Source organism: Phalacrocorax aristotelis, chromosome 7, assembly GCF_949628215.1.
Source record: "Phalacrocorax aristotelis chromosome 7, bGulAri2.1, whole genome shotgun sequence".
In the NCBI taxonomy this organism is placed as follows: Eukaryota; Metazoa; Chordata; class Aves; order Suliformes; family Phalacrocoracidae; genus Phalacrocorax; species Phalacrocorax aristotelis.
This window is the reverse complement of record NC_134282.1, coordinates 4,236,537-4,260,255: the sequence shown is the minus strand read 5'-3', so window position 1 is coordinate 4,260,255 and position 23,719 is coordinate 4,236,537. Positions and strand designations below refer to the sequence as shown.

At 42.4% G+C, this 23,719-nt stretch overlaps 1 protein-coding gene across 1 annotated transcript in view; it reads left to right on the top strand.

Annotated features, from left to right (window-relative positions):
* Positions 1–23,719, top strand: part of FNDC3B (fibronectin type III domain containing 3B) — a 211,777-nt gene that overhangs the window by 31,924 nt on the left and 156,134 nt on the right. The window contains exons 2-3 of the mRNA XM_075098472.1: positions 7,393–7,531; positions 16,658–16,733. Of these exons, the coding sequence (XP_074954573.1) occupies positions 7,421–7,531; positions 16,658–16,733 (187 nt within the window). The 5' untranslated portion in view covers positions 7,393–7,420. The remainder of the gene's footprint in view (positions 1–7,392; positions 7,532–16,657; positions 16,734–23,719) is intronic.

The window sequence follows — 23,719 nt, the reverse complement described above, 5'->3', positions numbered from 1 at the left end:
TTTGCTGCACAGGTTTTCACAAGATTCCCCTCTGGAAAAACTAGGGGGAAAAAAGTGCCTAGCGGCATGAAGTTTTCCTTTGGTAAAAGCCTCCTTTGTGCACCAGCTTGCTTTCTTCTGGTATTTCATCAGAGCTATTATATGCTTATTAGTTGTACTTGCCTTGTGAAATAAGACACTCCTGCATGATGCTCTTTGGCCTGACCTCTCCGCTTCTGATGGTCGGTTCTGGTACATGTTTGAAGTTACTTGGTTATTCCATTTCACCCCAAGGTTGAGCTAGGGACCGTTTTTCTTTAATAGTTTGCTGTTCCTGAATTACAAACATTTCCTATGAGGGGTGTGCAGCTATTTGCATCGCAGAATTGTTCTTTAAAATAATAGTTTCAAGTCTTGAAAACTTGAGGTCAAATTTTAGGTCTAAATAAATGCAAACCACTGAAAATCATTACCCTTTGGATAGCTGCCGTAATAATCTGACACCAGCGTGGGGAAAAACACCGTTAACTTCCCTTGATCCCCTGTAGAATTGAATACTGCTGATAATTCCATCTTTAGAGATGCAATGTACCATGGACATGGAAATATGTTGTTACTTAAAATAAAAATAAACTGGAGGGGAATAAACCCACTGATTAATTACAGTGGTTAAGTTTTGAGAGGATGTTTACGCTCTTCAGCTTGCCGGAGATAGGTCACAGCTACTGGTGCCCTTGTCTGTGAACTGGGACAGAGAACAAGCGGCAAGCATTTTACTTTGTAGGTAAGGATTCCCTCTCATCTGTTTGCTTTTGTCGCAACGGATTTTTAAAATTGCATCCATTTCTTCAAAATTGTTACGAATAAGCCTGTCTGTTTGGATGCTTTCAGATTAATCTACCGTGTTTGCAATTAAACACAGAAAGAAGGCTTTTAGGTTTCAATCGCTCTTCAGACGGATGTGATTTAACTAAACTAATGAACGCACTTCAGACAAGACAAATTCCAGACTGTTTGTGCCTTGACCAACCATCTGTGCGCATACCTCCAGGTACTGCTCATGTCTCAAGAGGCTTTTCTACATGAACAATTATTACCACTCCTTTTTGAATTCAAGTGGCAAGCCATGGCAGGAGGCTTTGAAAGCAGCTATATTTACTGCTCTGCTTTTCAGTGAAAACATAATTGCGTTATGTATGTTCTAATTAATCTTAAATTTTGGTGTGTGCTGTACAAAATACAATAGGAAAACAGGGCTGTGTGTAGGATTTTTCATCTCCTGCGTGCAAACTCCAGCACTTCTCATTCGGAGCCTTCCTAGTGGGCCCTGTACTCATCTTAAAATCTTAGTGTCTGAGTATGTGTGTGTACAAATAAGTCTGTGCGGGTGGGTATACACATTCTGTTTGTACATTCTAGCAATTCTTTTCCTAGTTATTTTTCTTTCTAGTTATTTTTGAGTTTGTTCAAAGCATCAACTGCATAATGATCAGCAGTGACATGATTTGGCATACCAGGCTTTGACATGGTTCTTCAACTCCACATACAAGCTCCAGGAAAATAGCAAAAGGTTCCAAGAATATTTCTTTTTATAGAAGAGTAACATGTGCTGCAGGTAATGGCTGCTGCGAATGCAAAAGGATTTTCCTATTCTTATTGCATTTCACTGTATTTCTTTCCAAAAGTGAGATTTCTTCTAGAAATATTTGAGTCTTCCCTGTTTTCGGGGCCTGTGTTCCTAAAGCCCTGTTTGACTTCTCAGTGGTACGAAGTGGGACTCCCTCTGACGTAAGCCTGTGATTCCATATGTACTTTTTTTAACGATGGCAAAACCATTCTAACCAACTCCCCCTTCCTCTTGTCCCAGTTACACCACCACAAGTATTTGAGGGTCGGTGTGGTGGATGGGGGAACCTGTCTGCGTTCAAACTAACCGTGCAGATGGTGGTGGAGGGCTTGGGCCGGTCGTGCTCTTAGGATGTGGTTTGGAGGATGCAGATCAGATATCACAAATACTTCCCTTCTGCAGTCACAAAACCGCCAATTTCTGAACGTTCTTGTTGCAGAACCTGGTTTGCCCAGGATAAGTCAGGGAAGATGCCAGACTGGGGAGAAACAGTCACCTTTTCAGTGACTGCTGGTCATTAGATCAGTTATATTGTCAGAAGACTTTGGCTTTTGATGTCACACCTGATCCAGCTTTAAGCAGAATGGTGGAAGAGGGGCTCATATAATATGTACATATATGTAAAAAATAATGGTAGAAAGGAGCTTGTAAGACTGTATAATCTGATATTTTAAAAAAATAAAAAGGTAAAATATACAGTTCTGACCTAAGCCTCTCCTTTTCTCCCCAACCTCAATGGGATGTGTTTTACAGTTTTGAAGAATTAGAGGAGAAAACTTCTATTTCAAGAAAACTACTTTCTTGTTGGGGAATAGATTCTGTCATCTTTGAAGCCACTCTCAATGTCTGAGTTGTCTTTCCAGGGAATGCTTTAGGTTAATCTTCTTCTGTGGGGGGCTGGACGCGTGTGTACCGTACATGCCAATACCATGTAATTTCTGGGGCTTGGTATAAAGGCAGGATGGCTTATGGGTACTGATTGTGACAATTAGACATTTATCCTAAATTTAGGAAGGGAAGGTTGAGCACCAGTATGTCTCTGGCTTCTCTGATGGTTGCTATTGCCGAGTAGCATTTGAGCTTAATCTCACGGAAAGCGGTCTGAGAAATGGATGCTGTCGTTCAGTGACATGGCTGGTGGCCAGGAGGGGCTGTGGTCACAGCTGCTTCGGGAGGTCTGTGTATGAACTTCATCGTGTTGAAATTGTAAGGTGTTTTTTTTTTTTTTTAGGCTGGAAAGAGAAAATACTTCCTCTTAAAATTTCATACTGTGTGTGTTTCAAATCTTTTCTGTAGTAATACTAGGATTGAAGGTGGTGTTGCTTCTTACTCTTTATGCAGTATGTTCTTTTCTAATCAGGCAGAATAGCCCTAAGTAAGCACCGCAAGGGTGCAAATGTGCCTTTAGTACTGGATTGTTCTTGTATATTAAATAAACCAGGATATGTGTTCTAGTAGGTATCGGAAAGCTGTCTGTCATCTTTGTAGCATAACTCTTCTAATTCCAGATGATTCTGATAAAAAAGCAGAACACTTTGTTCAGTAGCTTTTAATGGTCTGCTGCAGGGAAAGAAAAACTGAGCCTTTGCATAGAGTGGTCACAGGACTGAATATTCAGAACTGCTCTTGCTTTTGCCAGATTATCTGAATTTGTCTGCCATAGCAGGAAGAGGTTCTTTGTAAAAGGCAGAAGGTGGAAAAAAAAGATCACAGAAAGAAAAATGTTCTTGGCTTACAGTCCCATTAATAGCATGGTTAAAACCTTCTAGGAAAAGTGGGACTTGGGTATCTTGGTGTGGTTGACGCTGCTTTTGGAATTTCAGGAGAACTCTGATGTAACCCGTTGGGTCATATTAATTCACCATACATGGACATTGGTTTTTAGATAGTTACACTTTGTTCTTCTGAATGTTTTGATTTCCCTTCTGGTGCCATGTGCAACTAGTTTATGTATTACTAATTCACATATTGAATTAATTTAAGGAAGCAGAGTCATCTTGGTGATCAGTAGAAGACTGCAATACCCAATTGCAAATCAGGTTTGTAACAGTAACCTGCAAACTTCACAAGGTTTGGAAGTTAGGTTTGGGGAGAGAAATATCAAACTTGGATGGTTATTTCTTTTTCCTCGCTCTATAACAAGATGGGAAGCTGTGATTTCCCGTGTTCCTGGAGGTAGCTAGACAGGGAGATGCAGCCTCCCGCTCCATGTTGGCGCTGCTGTGGTCCGCCCCAGCCAAGCCTAGGGAATGTAGACGCATGGGAAATATATATATATTTTTTTTTTTTTTAAATTTAAATATAGTTAGCTTTCTAGACAAAACCCCAAATTTGAGTTAGTACCTGGAAAAAAAAAAAAAAAAAAAGCTGTGGGTTAGTATTTGGCAGTTCATATTTTAGCTAAGGAAGAGTTCTCATATCCTGAAATGTGATCTGGCTCTTGGAGTCCTTGTCTGGGGTTTTCTTCCATCGATGTCCTGAATTTGCAGGAGAAAGAAAGTGCTTGTGTGCAGAGCTCACCTTTGTTGTATTAATCGAGTTTGCTTATATGAGCGTACCCTGAGGTAGGGGGAATGCTGGGTTTAGGAGGGGCGCAAATGCATGGTGAATAAATCTGTTTTAAGTAGGATGGATGAGCAAATAAGCCAAAAACGTGCGTGAAGCCCATTTCCAAAGGTTTTAGCTTTGGTGTGAAGTCTGCTGGTCTCACAGTAGATGCTTCTACCTCGTCTCATTTAACTCTGCATGGAGTACATCCATGTGAAATGCTGTTTAAAAAAAATCATGCCTGTGGCCAGCTGTGTGTTGCTGGCATTACCTCTGGGGGGGGTCCATACCAGACCTGACAAATAGAGGAGGCCCTTTTTATTTCTTTTGCCTTTTTTCTCCAGCTGCCCCCCCCCCCTCAAGTGAGGCAAGCGTAGACATGGCTGGAGTGACAAACTATTAATAAAGCAAAAGGAATGCAGCTGTAAAACTTTAAATAATGACATGTAGCAAATAAATGTCAACATATTGGTTGTTGTGCCTGGAATGGAAACATTACTAGGAAAATATGTAGCTTCAAGCTACAGTCTGGCTTTTTTTCCTTAAGAAAATAGCATCGGCGTGACGCTTAAACTCTGTTAAAGCTGGGGCTTTCAGATTCGGGCTAGATGAACGTGTCATTTATTCGGGGGATGTTTTTTTACATGGGTTTAAAATAGTTCCTATGAACATTGCATTCTTCTAAAATAATCTTTATTTATATATGAATATATATGTATACACACACAAAAAATGTAGATACCTAACTACATGTGTGACTAATGTAGTTTGAGCTATGACTGACTTGACTAGATCAGTCTGTTTCCATTGAAAGCTGCTAACTCATATGTTCTCACTGGTGTTCAGCATTAGGCTTTTTCAGGCCTTTTCTTAATCCCAAGCATTTAAGAAATGGTTCAAAAACTCACGTGTTCTCTCTTCCTCATAATTTTAAACAACAAAAACCCAAAAAACCCAACTCACGCTGCCCCACTCTTTCCCCTCCACCTCCAAAACCCAGCATGTATGAGTATCGGTTGTGGACTTGGATCTTTCTCAAAATCAAAATCTGAAGCTGAAGTAATGAGAAGCAAAAGGATTAGGAAGAAGCTCCAAATATTGCAAAACTTCAGTGGGGGGAAAACGTGTTGAGCAAAGCTTTTGGGCTGTTGGATGGATTTCTGAGCTCATGTAACAGTGGTTGGGTCAGAGCTTTGAATGACGACGCCAGGGAGGCTTTGCTCACCGGTAGACCCGTGCGGGTCAGAGAGCTTGACCCTGCGGGCCACAGGAGTGTTTAGCAAGTGTCCTTATTCCCTACTCGGTGGGTGCATGCACTGCAGGGCAGGTTATTCAGGGTAGTGGTGACAGTAGGACTAAACCGCTGCCAGACTCTGGGACAAAGCAGTTGGTGCAGGCAAGAGATGGGACTTGAAACGTGGCTGTGGATGTACTATCCTCCTGGCAACTGTGTCTTAAGCTTGCTGAGAACTTCTGCCCTGTAGCTGAGTCTCAAACAAAAGGAAGGATTTCATTTAAAGGTGGATGAAAATAGATTGCCTCCGTTTATATTTCAGTGAAGTGATGATTAGAAAATGGTGTTTTCACACCGATAAGAACATCGGAAAGAGCTGTGAGAGTCGCGCTAAATCTGGTACCGAGTTAAAATAAAATGCTGGTCTTGAGATGTGTGGCTGAAGGTAACAGGGCTAAGTTTGCACGTCTTCTGAAAAACAAATGCACTTCTAGTTTTCCAGTGTGACTTAGATGTGAAGAGGCCCTGTGATAAGGATGAAAGGATTGGTGTGATTCAGGCTACCACCTCTAAATGCGCACAAGTGGTCCTCTTCAGGAGCTGGAGTACCAGCTCCTGCTCAGGCTGGTGTTTCTGATCAGCAGGTCGCTCTCTGGGTGATGGAGATGAAGAGAGTGTATTTCAATGAACATATTGGTTTAGTTGTTAAACTGGGGGTGGGGGAATAAATAATTTAAAGCCTAGCAGCACCTGGGGCAGACCAGGTATGGGGGTGTTAGGTTTGCAGCATCTGTGGAACCACATGCTCTAACCCTGGTGAGGTTGGCTCAGCCTTTCATCCCCTCCGGAGCAGATGAACTCAACTCCCAGTTTATGGCTCTGTAGTCAAGTGCTCCATGTAAATACTAGATCCCACAATGCTTTCCTCATGAACGGGGATTTCCCTGTTGCCCCTTGCCAACAATTCCCCACTCTGTACTCCGATTGACTTGTGCCAGCTGATTACCTGGCTGTTACCAGCCACCTAAGTCACAGCATATTCTTTTCTAACTTGAATTTGTAATATATATTGAATTATTTGGGAAGACTTTGGGATTCTCTGGCATGCAAGGTACTGAGGAGGCTGCCTGATCAGCACTGGACATGTAGGGTTGCTTTGCTTAGGAGTTGTGCAGAAGTCTAGATAAGCTATGCGGTTACGTCATCCATCTTAATCACTAAAGAACTGGATTACTGCCTCATGAAACAGCATGACAGTACCCTTAATGCTGAATTGAGACTTGTTTTTACACAGTAATCTCCCTGTGGTTTTCATGATGCTTATGTGTCGTATCAATTAGCCATGAAGGGGGAGGGTGTGCTGGAAGTGATGTGCGATTCTTCGCAAATCCTTAAGCGAGGTCTTCTGTTGCCCTTGGTACAGCACAAGGTGTTCAGGGCATGGGGAAGTGCTGTCCCTCTGTTGAAGCAGAGACCTTAATCCTTTGGATCATGATTAAGTGGAAGCCAGGCGCCTGCTCTTTGTGTTCTATGTGGCAGTTCACGCTGCATACAGGGCCCTAGAAAGAAAATAAAGGTGTTTGCCTTTGAGCTGTGGATATCGGGTGAAACTGATACATCATCTTAACCACATGGATGGTGTAGCTCGAGAGCTGTGTAGCAAGCAGGGTGCTGATTTTTAGAAACAGAGCAAATCTCCCTCAAAGCAACTTGGAACTTGCCTATTTCAGTGGTATGATGAGGGCTGGGGATTATAATTGTGGGAAAGAGTGGAAATCTGGCTAGTTGGTTTTTGGAAGTCTTGCATGGAAACTTGACTCCATGTGCTCCTGATCTAACAGTTAAAACCTCCGTTCAGTCCCTCAAGGTCCCCTATGCATCCCGTTACAAAAGTAGGTGTCCCGCTTTCCGTTGCTACCTTAACGGCAAAATCCATGCGGATGCTGGTGACCTTCTAAAGTACAAGCGGGTTTTCCAAGGTCTTTAATTGATGCTTCTGTTGCAGGAAGCCCGTTGAGGAAAATTCTCCATGAATGTACGTCACAATGATGATGACCGACCAAATTCCACTGGAGCTGCCACCGTTGCTGAACGGGGAGGTAGCCATGATGCCTCACATCGTGAATGGCGATGGATCACAGCAGGTCAGTGAGCTTTGCAGAAAACGGTTGGTTTAAATAAATGGTTTCTGGGCCACCAAGGGATTTTGAAGATGGGGCAGATGGTTTTGCTAGCGCTAGGGAGGGCACAGTATTTCCTGGAAGGTGGAAATCTGCCCTTACACTAGAAAGGCATTAAAAGCAATGCTTTAAGTGTACCATTAAATTTAATGTGATTATTTGCATGTGTTCACTGAAGTTTATAATGGGATGGAGATAATGGCTATAAATGCTACGTATTTGAGGGCTTTGCAGAAAGTTACTCTCATGATTTACTTGTGCTAGCTGTGGTCCAGACGTCTTGCTGGTATCTGTGATGAGATTTTAAGAACTTAAAAATGCTGAGATTGTAAAGAAGGGAGAGAAAGAAAGAAGTGGAGAATTGAAGGCCAGAGTCCTGTGATGTCTGCTATTCCCTGCCTACCTAAACGTGCTGATCCCGGCAGACCTGTGTATTACCCTGTGCTTCATTACAAGAAGCAGAAGTTAATTTGGAGTCGGCTTTTGAAGGAAGGCAAGTTTATAGTTGCTTTCATATTTTTCTGGGAGATGCTCTCTAATAAGCTTGATCAGGAGTAGGAGAGTGGTACCTTCATCCATAACAACACCTCCATGTCAGGATACAGCCTGGCGGTTCAAGCTGATAGTTGGTAGGTTCCCAAACCTGTCATCTTGGGTTAATCTTTCTCTTTGTAGAACATCTACCCTAACAATTTTTCTGTGTTACTTAATTTGGTTCCCTCCTGATTTGAGACATTTCAGCAAAGTAATTTAACTGATGTAGAAATAAACTGTCCTTCATGAATCAATATAAAATGTCGTTTTGTTACTTTGCATTCCCTTGATCATTTGTTCTTCCCTCGAAGCTGTGTTTCGAGCTACACCAACCTCCAGAGGAAGAATAATTTCCGCTTTTCTTGTAAGCTCCTCAGTCTGTTTGCTTTTCTGGGTTCTCATTATGATACAGGTTTACTTTGCTGTGATTTTTTTTTTTTAATTAATTACTGCACAGTGTGCTTCAACTTGGAAAAAAAAAGTAGGAAAAAAAGCTTTTAATGGCTCTATTTACCAAATCCAATATTAATATGCTTAAGTGAAGGAACAATCTTGTTGATACTGGATAGGATAATTGTTCTTTAAATATGCCCTTTCCTCCTTGCTGGAAGCCATTTATCAGGTTAGACTGTCCAGTTGGTCCTTCTGTATTACAGAAAGAATAAATGAAGTCTTCCGAGCCCTAAGTCAGTCTTTGAATTTCCCCATCAGTGGTGATTCAGCAGCCTTGCTTGGCAGATGCCTCCGTTGCCTTTAAACTGGCTTCCCATCTAATGTTTTGGAGTAAAAAGAATTGCTGATATACTGGAAGTGCATTACTTCTTGCATTTGCTGTGCTATGCAAATATGACTCAGCAGGACAGTTCTGGGCCAGGTTCCTTTTCTGCTTAAACGTTTGTTGGATGATGCTTGTAGACCTCATCACCGTATGTCTTTAAGTTGGAATAGCAGCTTTCTGTGACACATTTTATTGGCCTCTAGTCTGGATCTGCCCACATACGTTGCAAAGCTTAGCTGCAGTAACACTTTAACATTTTCATCCTATTTCTGAAGCTTTAGTTGATGTCTTCACTTTTTAAAAGTACAATTCTAAAATGGAATGAAATTGCAATAGATGCTTTGTTCGATCTTTGCATGTTGTAGCAGCAAATGGACTATGTTAATTGTTCTTAATGTGATTCGTTATGTAATGTAGAAGCAAATGCTACGTGTTTGTTGGAAGAGATTTATCTTAGTTACTTGTAAGGCAGGAACAGCCTTCAGATCAGACGCACGTAAGAATGACTTCCTTAAGAAGGATGGTTTATATTACTCCGTAAGTAGGTGCTCCTTTTAGAAGGACATGTGCTTTTCCAGGGTGTAATTACAGTCTGTTAGAATCTGGCAGTAAGGAAGCATCACAGCTGAGCTGGTGGGAGTTGAGACGTGGGGAGTTTTACAGGCTGCAGTGTGGCCAGGACACAGATCAGTGCCTTGTGCTCTGGAGCTGATGGTACCTCTGATGAGATGCTCTGGGTGCGCCCGCTGTTGCTCACCCTTATGCGTTACTGGATATGTGAAGCCTCAGCCATGGTGGAGCTGTGCTATGAGCTGGACCTGGAAACACTGAGCTTCAGAGAAAAGGCTTTGCTCAAAAGAGCAGTTCTTATACGTGTAGAAAAGAGCAGCCTGGAGCTGGTAAAACACCGTGGCTTTACCAGCAGCCAGACGGAGCGTGGTGCAAAAGGCAATTCTGCCAGGAAACAGTCCTGCATTGTAGGACAATTGCATAGGAACGTTCAGTTGGTCTGTGTTGCTGGGGATAAGAGCTGCAGAGCTGTACAGGGCACAGCTAGGAATGTCTCTGCCTGCTTGACAGTAATCCCTCTTCTCTGCACTACCCAATGGCATTTCTAGCACTAGCTTTTTTTTTTTTTTTTTTCAAGTTTCCCACACTTAATTTCCACTACTGCTGACTGTATTTAATGCTTTCATGTCCCTTCCAGAGTTGCTGCATACTCTGTTTCTGCTTCTAATCCATTTGGAACTCCTGTGGGGATTCGGAGAGTGATAATTAACCTTTTGGTCCAAGAATTTCAATGGCTTCCGGTAGGTACTCCACTGCAAGCTCTCAAAAGCGTGGAGTATAAAGTGGAGGGGCAGCTAGCTGTGCCGTAGCACATCTGTACGGAATGCCAAGCTGTTTAGTTTGGGAAATCTTATTTTGGCTTGGTTCACTCAGTGCACCTGCAATGGCGTAGCAAGTTTTCTGCTGGCCTGCTCTTTGTAAAGGTGTGTTTACCAAATCCTGAGGATTTTTTGCTGTTTGGCTGGGGCCCAGGCACTGTAGGTAGTGCTGTGTGTGCTTGTTCTTGTCTTTTAGGGTCACACACTTTGAATAAGGGAGATGGAGTCCGTCTGAGTGCAGAACAAGATTTGGTACCTTCTTGGAGCGCAAGTCTGCGGACCTTGCAAGTGCTTGAAAGCGTTTAGCTGGGTTTCATACTGTACCTGAACAGCAGCTGAGCTGAGTGAATGAACTTTGTGCCAAAACTTAGAGTTATTTCTTCATATTTTCTTGAAGGTTTTCTACACGTAGAAATGTTCCTTTAGGGAAGGATACTTGCACGTGGGAGGCTTGTTTCAAGAAGAAAAAGGTTTATAACTGGTACATGTCTAAGACACCTGAGCTGAGAAGCAGCAATCCGTGAAAAATGGCTGTCAGAAAAAGGATGATGAAATTTCCTTCTGTTTAAATAGACTGACTTTTAAAGCTGATTTGGTAGTCATAGGCATTCGGACTAGAAAGACGTTAGCAAAGTTAGCCCACGGGCAGTGTTCGTTATCTAAGAAGTCTTTAGAATGAACTTTTCTCTTTCCTGAAGGAATTTTAACTGAAGGATGTTGGTGGGCAAACTCTGAGACTGTTCTCGCAAGTAAGTTTCTTTGCGAATGCAGTGAAACACAAATTCTCTAGAACTTTGTGACTCTTAATTTCTTGGTTATCAGAGCAATTTGTTACGCAGATGTACTGTGTGGTTTTTTTTTTTTTACTGCTTGTTTGGAGCGTGTTTAACTTGTGATAAATTAGGTTGTTCAGGATCTGTCGCTTGTGGGCTTTGCTATCAATAGCACTCATTGTAAACTGGCTGAATCACTTCATGCTTCTATTTTCTCTCCTATGGAAAAAAAGGATAGTTAAGCCCAGAACGCTATTATCAAAGTATTATTTTTAAAAGTCACTGTTTTGTTATCTTAAGAAGGTGTAGCATGTTCCCTGATTTTTCTTATTGATGAGAGGTTGAAAGTATTTATCCTCCCTGCTCCTGTGTGGCTGAGGAGGAATGCATTCCTGAGAAGAATATTGGGCACAGAATGGTGTGAACTCTGTGGTCCTTCCTGTGGGATGGAACTGGAAACCCGTCAGGGTCTGGGGCACAGTCTTTTAAAGTAGAACAGAGAATGGACCCAAGTGATTATTCTGATTTTGGGGGGTTTTGGTGGGTTTCTTTTGGGTTCCCCACCTTCCCCCTTCCAAAGATGTAATATATTCCAAAAGGTATGCACTGTAGAAACTGTAAATGCAGTAGATTTTAAAAACTTAAAGCATTTGTGAGGAACCTGTGGCTGGATCCCAGGTGGTGCTGTGCCCCCCGGCTGTATGAAGCATGATATATCTAAATGGGGAAGGGAAAATTCGCCAGATTGGAAAACGCTTGAGGCAGGGTTTTTGTAAGTCAAAGCAGTGCAACTGGCTGTTTGATCTTAGCAAGGAAAAGGTTCTCATAAAGTGGAAATATTTTAAAGCAAGCATTAGATTGTGTTGCATCATGTGGGTGCGAGTGAACGTCTTCCTACTCGCTGCTGCGCCTGCGCTCACAGGTGATCTGCGGCAAAGCAGTTGGAGGTGATGGCCTGTCTTGAATGTGAATTTTCTTCTGTGTGCTTAAAAACCACTTGTATAAGTAAACCAATACTATACAAAACAGGGAATAGCGTATGCCCCTGGTCTTTATCAGGTAGCATTTTTTTGTCTTTGTATGAGACTGTTTACCCGCAACGTATGTAGTTTTATATTCCTGAACCTGAGCTTCAAGCCTGTGTTAGGCTTTGGTGGCAGGTTTGTTAGTCTCTTCTCCTGCTCCCAGTAGGCACGAGACTCGGGTAGTAAGAATGAGGGGGACATGAGCGACACGTGTTTGGCTCGTCATGAAAACTTGGTCTGGAGAGAGAGCGATTCTTGCCAAATTGGGGGTGTGTGTGATTTTAAGTATTGATAGGAACTATGCAGCTTAGTTACACTGATCAGTCTTAACAAGCATAACTTTAAATAAGGTGTAATAACATTCGTAAATCAAAAAAAAAAAAAAAGAGTATTATGGCTGCGGATGCAGCAGGTGAGGTTGAATTTAAACACTGAGTGGATTAAACTGCTAAAGCAAACATCTGAGTACCTCCTTAGGGAAAAGGAAAAGCCTTTGGGATTGTGCTGCTGACCCCCTACTCGCAGCTGTCACAAGCTCCAGCGTTTTGTGATGTGAGGAGGCCAGGGGCCTGAAACTGGGCTGGAGCGTCCTTGGACCTCGCCCCCGTGGTGCCGCAGGGCAGCAGCGTGGGCTCAAAGTGACTTTTCAAGCTCTCTCTCCTCTTGCAGCCATCTCATAAACGTGCATGCTCGGCATGATGAATATTGGAAGATACATAGGGCAGTTAAAGATTGCCTGTGTTTGTTTTCTTTAAAATAAAGATGTTACTTTTAGGCTTTTTTTAAAATTGCTTTTTTTCAGATTTTTAAATTAAGTTTCAGAAACAAAGCGTTCTCATGAAGAACCCTTGTGTCGAGAGGAAGCAGAAAAGCTGCTTTCTAGGCTGCAGAATATGGTTTTGCAGTCTGGGATGTAGGAAAAATAAATCTTTGAATTAGTTTGACACATTTAGTGTGTCTCAACAAAAGAAGTTGCAGTGTGCCTTGATATTATTTGTCCCAGACAACTGGGACAAATCGGGGGCGTTGGCTGGAAAATGCCCAGCGCCTAATACTCGAGGTGGGCTGGCTTTAATGGTTTGACCTCAACCCTGCAGCTCGTTAGTCAGGGCTTTGCAATTGCAAGCTCTCAGGGGGTTCTGCGCGGCATGGGGTGGGTGCAGAGGGGTTTGGGTGGCGGGGTGGGTTACGGGGTACATGTGCCAAACATCCTCCCTTTGCGCCCAGCCCTTGCTCCAGGGTTGACTCACATCAGTCACACGTCGGCTGTTCCCGTTTGCTCTCAATATAGCTGCCTTTGCCCAGCAACAGCCCGTAAGTGCTTTCTTCTGCTCCAGAGGTGGCTAATTTGGGCGTCAGTGCAGAAGGATGTCTTCTAATATTTCAGAACTTAACTACTGTGTTTACGTTTTTGGAAGCGACAGCTACAGTACTTTACTCCAATGCAGTTCATGCCTACAGTACAAGTTTTAAGTCCATTATGTGCACTGATGGTTACTGGTTTTAGCACGTGCTTTTCTCTACCACCATAGCTGGAGGATGATTTCTTCACTGTTCTGAGAAACCCTGCATAGCTGGAGGTGGCCTTTTCAGCTGTACACAAAGCGTGGTGGCTCAGGGACCCAGGTTCTCTTCTCGCTCCTTGGATCTTAATTTTTCTGAAATTTTGCTGAAGTGAATAAATTTCACAAATATTGGTGTTCCTTCTTCTGTGGCACAAAAAACCCCACCCCTACTCTGGGAGCGCAGATCTGGTGGGGCTGCTATCTTTAGGTACAAAGACCTAACTATTTTAGTAGAAGTCAAGGTCATTGACCTCCTTTGAAAATCTTTGTGCTTGTGTATATGTTTAAATGCCCAACTATCAAAAAAACCAGATCGGTTACGGCTCTCAGCTTTGTAGAGTGTTAGGAGGTGAGATGGTACAAATTGTACGCATTTTGCAAATATAATTTTATGAACACCGAAGCTGAAAAATTTATTCAAGAGCCTGGGAAACCAGGATTAGTTTTATTGGATCTTGGGTGAAAACTGTGGTGGAACTTGCTGCAAATCATTGATTGGCAGAATAAAGCACTTTTTTTCCCAGCAGCAGTATAATTTTGAAAAGGCCTGTGGCTTAATTGCCCAGCTAGTAGTTTAAAAATATTATCCTTACAATGTATTTGATATTTAACCTCAAAACAAGATCCTGGGTGAAAATACTTTATGGTTTCTTGTCTTTATTGGACTGTACTTAAAATTTGAGATAGTATAGCCCCTACTCCAGACAGGCCAAGGAGAGTTGATGGTTGTTATCCTGCAGCATGCAATGGGAAACTTTGCTTTCTGACCAACTTAATCCCATGTTTTGTGACAGTAAACAATGCGGAGGGTTGTTTTTGGTTTTTGTTTTTTTTTTTGTTTTTTTTTTTTTTTTTTTTAAATATATATGAAGTATTTAGGCTGTTCAACTCTGGGAACTGTCAATAATGAATACACATAACATTTAATAGAAGCTACTATATAGTAAGTCCCAGGCTCTCCCCACAGGCTCGATGTGGGGACAAAGATGTGACGGCTGCTGCCCTTCAGGAAACAGATTTGTTAATGGCACCATTTGCTTGTGTTAAAAACCTGCATAATTAGGCAACGATAAAGCTACTTCATTCTGACCGTCATAAGCAACAGCTGTTATTGGGGATATAATCTTTTTTTAATGTGGAAACCCGAGGCATTATTTTCAAAGCACAACTGCAGGGGTGCTAATGCAGACACGCGGTGATGGACCTTTTGCAAGGACTCCTTGAAAAGGAATTTGTCAGTCGTACCCTTCTGATAACTCTGGGGTAGAGGCGCGCCTTGCGTAGTGAGAGGAAACCCTCTCTCACAGTCAGTTTTACATCTGCCATTAAACTCAACTTCCCGCTTCAGGAAAAAGACAGAGGTTTTTCCATGTACGAGACATCAGTCTAGGGAGGGTATGTGTTCTGAGGAGCTGGACCAAGTTCTTCCCAAGGTGCCGTGGTGTGCTAGAGCGGCTGGTTTACTTCAATCAAGCGTGTTAATAAATAACAAGCTCTAGAGCTGTCGGTTTAGACACGGAATTCAAATGAGCTAACGAAATATCGTTATGATTCTTTGCCTCTTTGTGTTCAGGTTTCTGGTTTGTTGGTTGTTTTTTTTTCCTTTCTAAGCTGAATGACACTGCTTTGTTCTGCGCTTCTTTTGACCTGATGCCCATATCCTGTTGTGGATAATCCATGCCTATTCATAGCAAAAGAGCACTTAAATGCTGTCACTTAAATGTTGATTGTTTGGAGATTAGGGATGGAATGGCTTTGTGCCTCTTATCTTTCCTGAACCATTTATTGTGCTCTGTATGCTGGATCAGATCCACCCTGATCAGAGCTCGCTGAGAAATTATTGTTGCAGACAAAAAAATAATGACTTTCATATGCCGTTTTCCTCATTTCCAGCTTGTGCTTTATAAACATTGCTGGACTAATGGGTTTCTGTAGGAATACTGTAATTCAAAAGGTCATCTAGGCAATAATTATCTTTCGCATTTAGCTTAAGGAATTCAGAAACACAGCATTAATTCAAATTTTGACTTTCCAGATTGAATAATTAAACTCTGCATGCAGGTGTCCCAGCATATAAAGACCAGACCTAAATTCAGAGTTTTCGTTAAAAAGACAGAAATACAAATTTTCAATTTACACCAAGATTAATCCAGATTTTGATTGAATTTCTGACAGTGCAAAGTTAACAGAAGCGTGCTCAAAGTATTTGAAAAAAGTTTCACAAGCAGCAAGAGCATGGGGTAAATGATCGCTAGTTCCCAGTGAAAGCCTCCATTAAAGAAAGAAATCTAAATCCCAACTTATAAACTCATCATTTTAGACCCCTGAAAATTAATAAAGGTGAGTACAACGTACACTGAACTGGGAAGCATTTTGATGCTCCCTGGTCTTTGTAGCATTCCCACCATCTGCAGAATTCAGCAACAGGAGACTGGAGTGGTATTTCCATTATTAAAAAAAAATTACTGTATTTGTGACTGAATAGTTTATTACTGGTTCTGTGTGCAACTGTTGACCCGTGTGTGTGTCTGTGGAGTTTGCTTAACTGAGATCTCTTATGTGTAGGACTGAAGGATAAACTTTTAAAAATGTAATGGATCGACTCCCCTTATACCGCAAAAAATCTCTATTCCTGTGCATTTGAAACCCCGATGGGGCTTGGTGCTGTGTGCTGGAGTTCGTTACGTGCTCTCTGCTCTCATGTGCCTAAAGATGTACGCCCTTGGCTATCGGCGTTTGGCCAAGTTAAATGCACTGTCAAGAGTTTGGTGGTGGAACCCAAGCCATAATTCTCACCTGCACAGAACTGAGTTACATCTTTACTTCAGCTCTGAAAATGTAGATGAGTAGGTAGGCTTTAAACCTCTACTGGCTCTTGGACCCTGCTGGCACCCAAAGAGGTAGTATACCACTCTGTTCCCTCCCTGCCCCCATTTCTCTTCCAAAGTACAGATAACACAGTTGCTGGGTTGGGAAAATTTGATTTTTGAAGGTCATGGTGAGACAAATGTGTTTTTCTTTCGGCAGGTCTTTTTGGTTCAAGTTAATCCAGGTGAAACCTTTACAATAAGGGCTGAGGATGGAACCCTGCAGTGCATCCCAGGTAAGAGAACGCATGAACGCGCGGGCGAGCATTGCTGCGGTATGGAAAACTTGTTCTCTCATCTCTACAAAAATGTGGTATGGAAATACAGTGGAGCACTTAAGGGTGAGCACTTGCAGACCTGACTGCCGTACGTGTTGTAGGACTTCAATGGCTTGGAATGAGTCATGAATTTCTTGCAAGTTCAGGAGATTTCTTTCACTCTTCAGTCATATATCCGCATTTTTTAATTTTATATATATATATATATATATATATATATATATATATGCATATTTCCTTATAACCAAATGGTAAATGCAAATGAGAGATCCCAAGTTAGATTGAAAACTGGTAACAAATTAAGTGGATATCTATGGAAAAACTATTCTGTGTTCATACAGGCACCGGGATGGATGGAAAACGAGCAGAGCAGTACAGACATTGCAGAGTGCTTGGAGAAGTCAGATTGGTTTTGAGCAGAATTTAAATTGGTTCCTTGGAAGCAGAGCTGGTTAAATGTGTAGTATTGAATAAAAGCATGTAAGCAGTCTTTTGATTGCTGTTTTACCTCTCTGTAAAATTGTGCAAATATGATAAACAGTGCTTGTGTTTTTTTATGAGAGCCCACACAGAATCTTTTAACAGGTCTAAAGGGAGAAGCGATAAAAGACCTTTCAGATTGTATATTAAGTACTGGGAAGAGGGTTTCTAGCTAGTAGCAAATACAGCTTTGAGGTGAAGCAGATATTTCCCTAGGTATAAAGCTGTCTACAGTAAATACAGGAAGGTTAAATCAAAATTTAAAGGGACTAGGCTTTGTGTAGCTGTACTGCTAAGGCTGTTTTCAGTGATCTTATTTTTTGAGCTTATGCCATTATCTTATTTTTTTGAGAAAAGGAGGTAGGTGGTGTTCCCTCCCCCATCCTTTCCAGATCTTGTGCTGTTAAGCAGCAATCTCAGTGGGCTATTCATTCAAAAGCCTTTCCTAAAAAAGTCATAGTAATGGGAAAGGGAAAAAGTCAGTTTAGTAGCAGTTGTATAGCTAGTGAATCACTCCTCTATTTTGACTGTGAATTTCAAATCTCCTCAAGAAAGACTGTTTCTTAGGCTGCATCAAATACTAAAATCATACTGCTCAAGGATAACTCTGCTTTTTCTATTAAAATTTGGGTTAGAAGGGACTCCTGGAGGTCACCTTATCCAACCTTTTGCTGAAAGCAGGGTTAGTGTCGGAGCTGGATAGGGTTGCCCACAGCCTCCTGGGCTGTGGAGCTCTCTGAGGGCGGAGGTGTCTCCCTGGACAAACGGCTCCAGTGCTGTACCGCTCCCATAGGGAAGAGTTTGTCCTTGGAAATACTTGAAATTTCCCGTCTTGCAGTCTCTTTGCATCTTTTCTGTGGGCCCCCATTTAAACAGTGGAGGCGTTGGTGGTTGTTGCTTGAAATTTCATCCCTATGGAAATGAGGAATTAATAGTTGTTTGAGATAGACATTGCAGAAGCTTCCCTGAACGCTGTCCAGGATTATTCAGTCTTGATGAGCAATAATAGCAGCAATTTAAAACTGCTTGTTAGGATTTATAGCCAACATGCTGTGTGGTAAGAAACTGGTCCACGTGGCGATTAACAGAGGAATAAAGCTGGCTACTCCTTTCATTTGCAATGAATGCTTTATATTGGTTAGTACATTAAAAATTTCCATTACAAATATAATTACGGCACCATTTATTTATAATTTTTTTTTCATGCTCAAATGGTTGTTCAGACAGTGTATTTAAATGAATGCAACTTGAAACCTCCTGGTTCTGTATTCCCAGTAATTTAGCATGTTTGTGCCAATGGGGCTTGTTTGGTACTCACTGGCAGTCTGTCATAAAATTAATTTAGAACTTGTACCGTAAGATTTTCTCCTTTCTTTTTTTTGATAGAGCTGCGGTACTGACCGCCAAAGCACACGCCTTTGTTTGTACGTACTCTTTAAGTTCGGTCTGAAAATTCTGATATTCTTTTTGTGCTAAAGCTTCAACTCCTACTTTATTGTGAAATATTTATATTGCTGAAGTAGGTACAGGCTTCACACAGAAGAGCTCCTGGCTATATTGTCGTTGCTTTTTTTTTCTTTGGTAAAGGTGTGTTCGCAGTGAAATTGTAGAACTTAAATAATGTTAGTAGTGATCTCTTGTGGAAGAAACTGTTACCGGGCAGCAAATATACTGAGTCTGGGATTCACAACAGTTCTGTTTTTCCTGTGCTCTGAGGTTATTGTAAAACACAGGCTTATGTTGCGTGCGGTGTTTTTGGAAATTACCCCGCCCCCCCCCAACTTGCTCCATAAAACTTACAATGTCTTTTATTTTTTCCTGTGATAGAGCATGCTGTGTGTTTAAAGGTTAATGTATTCCCTATATGTGGGGCAGCACTTAGACCATAATGATGCATTTTCCTTCGCTCCCACGTTGCTCTGTGATTAGGAAGCTATGGAGTAATTTTAGCACTATGTTACGGCAGCATGAAAGCCTCCTTCTGGGCAGTGTGCGTGCCGTGACTCCCCCTTGGACGGACGATGCTCGCTTCTCCTCTACTGCCACTATTCAGTGTTAGACACAAGATGTGCGTGTTAGCAGGATTCATTTGTGCTCGTAGTAGGAAGGACTACTTTGTTATAAACTGTGTGATTCTCCTGGGTTCAGGCAGTGAACACTGTTGTTAAAAATTTGAGATGCCATGACTTGGCTACACTAAATTCTTCAGGATATACTAAAGCTGCTCTTTGCTTTGGCACGTATCCATTCAGCAGGGGCAGCGGACCTCGCTTACGTAGGGTGATTTTTATCTTTGTGAAAGCATTTTTTTAAAAATACATGACTTTCTGAGAATTTTGAAATCTTAAGTTTGTGCTCTTGGAGCCTGTTTTGGATGTCTGGTGAACCGCCGCTTTGTATCCAGGACCCTGTTTGGCTCCATGGCTATGGTATCTCTGGGAAGGGGCAGGGATAGTGTGAGTTAGAGGACTGACACGAAAACAGCAGAGGAAAAGAGCACTTAATGAATCTTCACCTGTCTTCTCAAGGTTGGAAGAAAGATTGAAGCAAACCTCTGTGGAATATTCTGTTTTAAACACCCTGAAGTGTAATTAGCCACTAATTGAGTAATCACTGTTTAAAACCAGAAATAATAGATGCACGCTTGAAGTTCTCCAATGTTTTGAAATAGTGGAAAAATCCTAAATACAAAAGCTTTTTCCAATTCCTCACGGTTTCACCAGTGAGGCAATGAGTGAAAAATTTAATATTAAAAACATCCCCAACGGAGAAACTACCCCCCTAAAATACTATAAAAGTGGGATAAATGTGTGCTTTTAATTGAACATGCAGTGTTTTACAGCAAGTGCTGTCTTCATTCCTGTTTTCTGCTTGCATGTAGCCAGAGGTGGCTTCTCTAAGACACTGATTCATACACCCCATAGATCGTGGTGGGCTCTGGATTAAGCAGCTCCCAGACACAACAGTGGCTGGGAGAGGTTTAGCTGGTCAGTGGGCATGAAGAGGGTCTGTGGCTTCCCTGAGAGGACAGATGTAAAGAGATTGATAAAATCTGGTCTTCTTTGAGAAGTCCAGCCCGTGAGTGCAGGTCTGTATGGCACAGCCCACAAGTCGGGTCGTTTCGGGAAGCGTCTGAGCGGTTCCAGGTGCTGGTGTTACCGGCTCATTTCCCAGGGGTTTGCCTTCTCCATCCCACGAAACAGAAGAGGTGCTGTGGTATGTGACTTTTGTAGCCTTTATAACAACCACCAAATAAAGGAATAAAGAAAGGGGATGTTGGGGATTAATTGAGCGGAATCTTTTGTTTTTTAATAGTTGCTGGAAGCTGAATCAGGGAGGAGACTGGGACCTGGCGCTGCCTGCGCGGGCAGGAGGCACGCTTTCCTGCCTACCTGGGCTGGGAAACGCTTATATTGAGGCTGGCGGTGTTAGAAAGTGGAAACATAAAGCACATCCTTTATTTGTGTGCGATTGGATGACCAATCTTTGTTCCTTTTAAGCCATGGGCGTATTAATGATAAAGTATTAGTATGTTTCCTCCGAAAAATCACGGTATCCTGGGGGAGCAGAGGAGGAAAGCCCCGCTCGTCCTGTGCTGCCAGCCACCCCAGCCACGTTCTGGGCTCTTAACTGCAAAACTGGCCCTCTGTGGGTGGTTAAAAGGAGTCTGATTTAGAATCTTAATTCAGTATTTTTGAGAGATGAAATGTGTATATGTGCTGTATTATCAGTATTTTAAAAGCTGCTCTTTTTATATAGCTTTGGCAGATAATAAATACTTCATAAATACGTCAGTACTTGAAATACTTCATTTCCTTTTTGTGTTTTTCCACTTAATTTTTCACAAACTCAGGACTTGACTGCTGCTAGCTCTGCAAGGAGAGGACAAGGGCAAGGCATATCCTCACCCATTTCTTTGCTCAATTATAACTGTAGACCTTGTATTTCCTTTTTATGAAAAATTGCTTCTAGCTGGTGCCTTGGGGTAACCGTGCGAAATGAAATATGGAAGAGGGGGACAACGTGGGTCTGATCGACCACAGAATGGAACTGAAACAGCCCCCCTGTATTTGGAAAAAAAAAAAAAATATGTTTTTTTTCTACTTTCTGTATTTCAGAATAAATAGACTTTGGGTGAATCTGACATGTTCAGGAAATTCCCCTTTTCCTAGTGACTGAAGAGTGGTGTTTTTAGCCAACATCTTGAGATCTTTGATAGGAACTTCTCTTGCTGCGTGAGAATTGTGTCGTATACTACCTTACCTAAAAATACAGCAGTCCGTGCGTAGTTTGGGGCAGTGAAGCTGCACCCAAGAATCTGTTCAGTGCTTTTTTCCATCCTGGAAGGCAATAATGCCAAGCTGTCATGCGCACTGTGGTATGAATAATATGGACAAGATGATTATTCGGGTGCCACTTGAACTTGCTTGGCACCTACATGTTGAAAAAGCATAGGTACAGAGACCTTGATGCAGACTGCTTCTATCCTTTGGTCACACCGCATTGCTCCGTTATTGCTAAATGTGCTTTCTGTTGCCGTCCATCTAAATGATACCCAAGCTGGCTCTCATTTTCTGCCGCAAGCAAACCAGACTGAGTCTCCTGTTCTGTGATATTCTGAAAAGCCTGTAACAAAGACAGAAGAGAGAACAGGTAGCAGAAAAGCACCTGGCATGATAAAAAATTGCTGTTCCTGGGTGTATTCTGTCTGGCCCATGCCATTGAAAATGCCCTCTTGAAACTAATCTCTAGCCTTTGTTCAGTATCACAGCACTAGGTTTGGAATAGCGAAGCAGAAAGTTTGCGTACAAATAAGGCATAAGCTATCGAAAAGAAGGTAGGCTTTAACTCTAGCATAGCACAGGTGAGCAAGGCTCTGCATTAAACGGGCTTTTTGTCTTGCTTTTCAAGGACAAGGTACAGATGTGCAATGGCACGGAGGGGTTGGAGCTGTGTTTAAGTGTCAATATCTGTGTAGCAGATGGGAACCTATATTGCCTTTGGGTGGTTACATTTTGAAATGAAAACAGGTTAATAAACACCCAGGGTTTACTAACACTGACGCTTGTTTTAAGTGATATTTTCAAGTGTTTCGACGTTGAGGCAGAACTTGAACCAGTATAGAGCCCTTGCTTGTTCTTATCTTGTAAAACAAAGATTGCGTGAATTAAATTTCAGTTCTGCTTTTTCCATGGCTCTAAAAGCGAGTAACTTAAGGTAAAGGCCAGAAGTATGCAAAAAATCTAGCAGTGGTTTCTCAAATGAAAGATTTCCTGGAATTATTATTCCCTTAATTTGGTGGGTGTGGTTTGGTGTGGTAATGCAAAGGAATGGATAATATTAGAGGCTTAAAAAGCCTTAGACTTATGTAGGAAGAGTGTGTGTGTTGGTGAAATAAGGCTATTCAGTCTAGTCTAAGCAAAAAAGTCTGTTTTTTTTTTTTTTCCTTTTAATATGAGATTGGAAATGAGGAAGTGAGTCAGTTGCTTGGAGGGGAAGGAAAGAGTTGAAAATAGATGGGACATGGTGTAAGCAAAGGAGTGATAACTGTGGCGTGGTTACTGGGTGGGGACGGAGGCGCCAAGATGAGAGTAGTGAAGGGCACACGCCAGGGAGCTGGTGGATGTCGGATCAGAGAGTGGCGATGAAAGAAGCCTAAGGAGAGGGAACAAAAAAATAGAGGTTCGGGTAGCTGACTGGTTTTATAATGCTGCAAACTGACCTGTTGCGTTGGCTGCTGCGAGTGTCTCCCTCCATCCGTCGCTCTGCAGGTGCGGAGGCAGATGATGCTCATCAGCTGATGCTGCTGCTCATCAGCGCACCTGGCTTGTTCGCAGTCTGAAAGGAAATAGAAGCAGCACCTGAAATGGTGTTGCTTCGGAGAGCTTTCCAGAAGGCTGGAAACAGACTTGTAATCAAAGGGAAGCTCAGGAAATCTGGGGTGGGAAGGTGCATTGGGCGCTCCAGGGCAGCACTGCTGAGAGCCCGGGGCGGTGGGGGCTGCAGGCCGGTGCGGCATCGGCTCTCTTGCCATAGTATCTGCTGAATTCTCAGAATTTGGTCCTCGGTTCAGTTTAAAGAAATTAATCTATGACTGATTTCAAAACGTGCTGCAAAGCATTGCATCGATCGCAACATAAAATCCCACAAAGCAGGAAGGACGGCCGTCCTCTTCAGCCTGCGTGTTCTGTCCGATGCTAGCTGCGTGTCTGCACGAGGTCCCAGACGGGGCCCTGGGGGCACGTCTGCCAGGGCGCACGGGGGCGGGACGGCGTGGGCACGCTTTGGCTAGGTCAGGGAAGGCAGGGGAGAAATGCCGGGTGAGCTCTGATTTCCTTTTTGCTTCTGCTTGTTTCTCCAAAGTGTTTCGGTTCTTTCCACCTACGTGCTGGTGTGCAGGCTGGTTACACGGTATGGAAGACTTTCCCTGGGAATTGTAGTTACGGTTCAGGTTGTGTTGGTCG